A 6000-nucleotide genomic window follows, 5' to 3' on the forward strand; every position below is an offset into this window, starting at 1 on the left:
AGGGAGATGAGGAAAAAGCGCCAGGTGTTGCATCTTCTGCAGCTGTAGAGGAAGGTACCCGGGGAGGGGGTGGTGGGAAGGGATGAGTTAACCAGGGAGTTGCGGAGGGAACGGTCTCTGCGGAAGGCGGAAAGGAGTGGAGATGGGAATATGTGTCTAGTGGTGGAGTGGAAGGTGAGGACCAGGGTGAGCAAGGGCGGTACCGAGGAGACACGAGTGAGGGCCTCATCTATGATGGGAGAGGGGAATGTGGACACAAGCACTGCCCCCACCCCCAAGGTCAGCACGGTCTATTGCTCAGGTGCCCGGACCCACACCTGGGGTGGAGACGCCCAGACAAGTTGCAGGTTCAAAATGAAACTAGACGGGCTCATTATTTAGAACAAACTGCCGCAGAACAAATAGCGAGGGGGTGAACAGTAACTGGGCGACCACAGCGGGCCTGGAGACATGGGGAATATATCAACGTTTACAGCCAAAACTAATGCAAAGCAATCTCTAACCTCATCTTGCGCGGAAACAAAGAGACAAAACGCAGGCGCGAACTGCCATGGTGTCAAGTTTCCTGCAAGTTTCAACTCAATTTACATAAACACACAAAAGGCATTTTAACTGTTAGAACATAGAAACATAGAAATTAGGTGCAGGAGTAGGCCATTCGGCCCTTCGAGCCTGCACCGCCATTCAATATGATCATGGCTGATCATCCAACTCAGTATCCCGTACCTGCCTTCTCTCCATACCCTCTGATCCCCTTAGCCACAAGGGCCACATCTAACTCCCTCTTAAATATAGCCAATGAACTGGCCTCGACTACCCTCTGTGGCAGGGAGTTCCAGAGAGTGTTGCAGAGAGACAAGGACAAAGTTGCCCATTACCTTTCGAGACTTTTTAACCATAGTTGCGAGCGACTGCAGACAGGTTTTCCGCCGTGTGTGAAGCAGGAAGTGCTGGACTAAAATGCAGCACAAGTTGCAGGTGAGATCACAGTGTTATGGGGAAAGCCCAAATGAGTGGGAAATGCAGTGACACGAGAGTGCTCCAGCCCTGGCCCCACCTCTCCAGCACAAAGTACAGGAACCCACAGGTAGAGGCATCTTATAAATAGACCAGTGACTCATATCTACGTTATGTCTCGAGTCTGAAGAAGGGTTTCGGCCCGAAACGTCGCCTATTTCCTTCGCTCCATAGATGCTGCTGCACCCGCTGAGTTTCTCCAGCAATTTTGTGTACCTTCTACGTTATGTCTGATGTGGATGATCATTTTGGTTTCAAACTCCCACTTGTTTCAGACTAATGGGCGGCGCAGCGGGTAGAGCTGCTGCCTCACAGCACCCGAGACCCAGGTTCGATCTGATCTCCAGTGCTGGCTGTGTGGAGTTTGCAAGTCTTCCCTGTGACTGCGTGGGTTTCCTCCACAGCCCAAACACGTGCGGGGGTTGTAGGTTCATTGGCCCTCTGTAAATAGGCCCTAGTATGTAGGGAGTGGATGAGAAAGTGGGATAACAAGGAACTAGTGTGTGGGTGATCGTGGACTTGGTGGGCCGAAGGGCCTGTTTCTATGAGGTATCTCTAAACTAAGCTACAATTTGTACATATAATTAGTCATAGAATTGGTAGCCAAAGCTGCGGAAAGAATGCATTTAAATCAAGACAAAGCTATATGTGAAGAGGCAAGTTGTTCTGTATGTCCCATCATTCCAGTATCCCCCTCCCTAACTCAGTCTGAAGAAGGGTCTCCAACTGAAACGTCACCTATTCTTAATATTTAAGAGGGAGTTAGATGTGGCCCTTGTGGCTAAAGGGATCAGGGGGTATGGAGAGAAGGCAGGTACAGGATACTGAGTTGGATGATCAGCCATGATCATATCGAATGGCGGTGCCGGCTCTAAGGGCCGAATGGCCTACTCCTGCACCTATTTTCTATGTTTCTATGTTTCAATTCCTTTTCTCCACAGATGCTGCCTGAGCGGCTGAGTTACTCCAGCATGTTGTGTCTGTCGTTGTTATAATAAACTCGTCACCCGGCATGCCACCAGGAACTAGGTTTCTTATTTAAAAGGTGGGAGAATTTGTAATGTGGAGACTGGAACAAGACAGGCTTCCCTGTAACCCAGGGAGACAGACCACGCAACAACATCTGGTAGTTGTCCCTGCTTCCTTCATTGTGTTGTGGTCAATAACATTCACCTCAACGCACACGTAACAACTGTGCTGCCTGCCACCACATCTGCATTCATCACCAAGACATCATGGAATGTGTTAAGGCTTTGGAATCATTTCCATTCACCAACCTTCCTGAATGCTGATAAACTCAGATGTTCTCCCTCAAGCAGTTCTTGGATGATGATGTGCTCAAGAGAGAGTTGGATATTGCTCTTAGGTTCTAACAGAATGGAGGAACGGGGTCCTGATGCTGGATGATCAGCCATGATCATATTGAATGGCGGTGCTGGCTCGAAGGACCGAATGGCCTACTCCTGCACCTATTGTCTATGTTTCTATGATGGGTGAAGAAAAGGATGGCACAACCTCACACAGGGCTGCATTAATGTGTCAGTGGACTGATCCTGTGTTTATAAAGAGTGTTCAGAAGGAACTTTGGCCATTACAGCTGCAGAAGGTATTGATCATCTGACCACTGGGGAAGTGACTCCTCTAAGTGACTGCCCAGGGTAATGATGCTTAAAATCACCTAGAATTAAATAGAATGGTATTGGCGAGTTACATGCTCACCAAGGAATATCAGATTAGTGTCTGTAAGGACAAGACATAAAGGAAGAAATAACATGAAAAAAATGGCAAATTATGGAAATCTGAAATAGTTCAGTTTACTGTCACGTGTACCGAGGTTCAGTGAAAGGCTTTATTTGTTGCGTGCTATCCAGTCAGTGTAAAGACTATACATGATTACAATCAAGCCGTCTACAGTGTAAAGATACAGGATAAAGGGAATAATGTTTAGTATAAGTTAAAGTCCAGTCTGATTAAAGATAGTCCGAGGGTCTCCAATGAGGTAGATAGTAGTTCAGGACCACTCTCTAGTTGGTGATAGGATGGTTCAATTGCCTGATAACAGCTGGGAAGAAACTGTCCCTGAATCTGGAGGTGTGCGTTTTCACACTTCTGTACCTCTTGCCTGATGGGAGAGGGGAGAAGAGGGAGTGACTGGAGTGAGACTGGTCCTTGGTTATGTTGGTGGCCTTGCTGAGACAGCATGAGGTGTAGATGGAGTCAATGGAACAGAGATTGGTTGGTGTGATGGTCTGGGCTGCGTCCACAATCTCTGCAATTTATTGCGGTCTGGTATTGAGCTGTTCCCAAACCTTGCTGTGATGCCACCCGATCTGAATCTGTAGAAGTTGGTGAGGGATGTTGGGGACTTGCTGAAAGGCATTGGTGTGTTTTCTTGGTCATTGTTTCGATACGGCTGGTCAAGGATAAGTTGCTGGTGATATTTAAACTGAGGAACTTGAAGCTTTCTACCAGTAGAAATAGGAACTGGCAGAAACCTTCATCAGGTCAGGAAGCAACTGTGGAGTAAAACAGAATAACCACTCCGATCCAAATCTCTTCCACAGAGTGTCAGAGCTGAGCCATTATCTTCCTCACTCCACCGACGTTGCTGAACCTGCTGAGGGTCTCCTGCGTTTGTGTTTATTGAAGGAATACTAAGTGGGGCTGCTTTATGGGCATTGGCCAGGCTGACCCCAGTAGTGGACACATTCAGGAGTTATTACTGAGGGGAGGGGAGGTTCACCTACCTATTTAAAGATGCTGACACTCCCGACAGGCACCTTATCCAAGATGCCTCAGGAAACCAAGACCTCATCTGCCCTTTCACGTGGATGCACGAATGTGAAGAACAGCAGAGCGGTTCACTGGTGCGCTGGGCTATATACCTGGCACACTGTTCCAACAATTGAAGATTAGACCATTAGTCAGCAAATGGGCTGCTAGGTTTCCAATATTACAACAGTAACCGGACTCCTAGACATAGAAACATAGAAATTAGGTGCAGGAGTAGGCCATTCGGCCCTTCGAGCCTGCACCGCCATTCAATACGATCATGGCTGATCATCCAACTCAGTATCCCGTACCTGCCTTCTCTCCATACCCTCTGATCCCTTTAGCCACAAGGGCCACATCTAACTCCCTCTTAAATATAGCCAATGAACTGGCCTCAACTACCCTCTGTGGCAGAGAGTTCCAGAGATTCACCACTCTCTGTGTGAAAAAAGTTCTTCTCATCTCGGTTTTAAAGGATTTCCCCCTTATCCTTAAGCTGTGACCCCTTGTCCTGGACTTCCCCAACATCGGGAGCAATCTTCCTGCATCTAGCCTGTCCAACCCCTTAAGAATTTTGTAAGTTTCTTTTTTTTTTTTTTTGAAAATATTTTTTATTGGAGATAGGTACATAACCTATTTACATCATTACAGTCTTACATTTTTAAATTGCTAATATTGTCAATTATTATTACATTGTCTCCAATACTTTTTGCCTTTTTTTTTTTTAAAACTAGATAGAACTAAAGAGATAGATGAAGTAAAGAAAGAAAAGAAAGAGAAGAAAAACAAAAACAAAAACAAACAAAACAAAACAAAAAAAAAAAAAAAAAAAAAAAAAAAGTAAAAAGATAGTTAAAGAAGAATGGAAAAATTTATTAAAATAAAAAAGACTTCATTCTGTGGCAGGGAGTTCCAGAGATTCACCACTCTCTGTGTGAAAAAAGTTCTTCTCATCTCGGTTTTAAAGGATTTCCCCCTTATCCTTAAGCTGTGACCCCTTGTCCTGGACTTCCCCAACATCGGGAGCAATCTTCCTGCATCTAGCCTGTCCAACCCCTTAAGAATTTTGTAAGTTTCTATAAGATCCCCTCTCAATCTCCTAAATTCTAGAGAGTATAAACCAAGTCTATCCAGTCTTTCTTCATAAGACAGTCCTGACATCCCAGGAATCAGTCTGGTGAACCTTCTCTGCACTCCCTCTATGGCAATAATGTCCTTCCTCAGATTTGGAGACCAAAACTGTACGCAATACTCCAGGTGTGGTCTCACCAAGACCCTGTACAACTGCAGTAGAACCTCCCTGCTCCTATACTCAAATCCTTTTGCTATGAAAGCTAACATACCATTCGCTTTCTTCACTGCCTGCTGCACCTGCATGCCCACTTTCAATGACTGGTGTACCATGACACCCAGGTCTCGCTGCATCTCCCCTTTTCCTAGTCGGCCACCATTTAGATAATAGTCTGCTTTCCTGTTTTTGCCACCAAAATGGATAACCTCACATTTATCCACATTATACTGCATCTGCCAAACATTTGCCCACTCACCCAGCCTATCCAAGTCACCTTGCAGTCTCCTAGCATCCTCCTCACAGCTAACACTGCCCCCCAGCTTAGTGTCATCCGCAAACTTGGAGATATTGCCTTCAATTCCCTCATCCAGATCATTAATATATATTGTAAATAGCTGGGGTCCCAGCACTGAGCCTTGCGGTGCCCCACTAGTCACTGCCTGCCATTGTGAAAAGGACCCGTTTACTCCTACTCTTTGCTTCCTGTTTGCCAGCCAGTTCTCTATCCACATCAATACTGAACCCCCAATGCCGTGTGCTTTAAGTTTGTATACTAATCTCTTATGTGGGACCTTGTCGAAAGCCTTCTGGAAGTCCAGATACACCACATCCACTGGTTCTCCCCTATCCACGCTACTAGTTACATCCTCGAAAAATTCTATAAGATTCGTCAGACATGATTTACCTTTTGTAAATCCATGCTGACTTTGTCCAATGATTTCACCACTTTCCAAATGTGCTGCTATCCCATCTTTAATAACTGACTCTAGCAGTTTCCCCACTACCGATGTTAGACTAACTGGTCTGTAATTCCCCGTTTTCTCTCTCCCTCCCTTCTTAAAAAGTGGGGTTACGTTTGCTACCCGCCAATCCTCAGGAACTACTCCAGAATCTAAAGAGTTTTGAAAGATTATTACTAA

At 45.7% G+C, this 6000-nt stretch overlaps 1 protein-coding gene across 1 annotated transcript in view; it reads right to left on the reverse strand.

Moving 5' to 3' along the window:
- The window catches only part of LOC116991365 (transmembrane protease serine 4-like), a 61686-nt gene extending 60656 nt beyond the window's left edge, over positions 1-1030 (reverse strand). Inside the window, exon 1 of the mRNA XM_033049958.1 lies at positions 879-1030. Within this exon, the coding sequence (XP_032905849.1) occupies positions 879-899 (21 nt within the window). The 5' untranslated portion in view covers positions 900-1030. The remainder of the gene's footprint in view (positions 1-878) is intronic.
- Positions 1031-6000: the final 4970 nt, after the last annotated feature.

This window comes from Amblyraja radiata, chromosome 33 (genome assembly GCF_010909765.2).
Source record: "Amblyraja radiata isolate CabotCenter1 chromosome 33, sAmbRad1.1.pri, whole genome shotgun sequence".
Taxonomy (NCBI): domain Eukaryota; kingdom Metazoa; phylum Chordata; class Chondrichthyes; order Rajiformes; family Rajidae; genus Amblyraja; species Amblyraja radiata.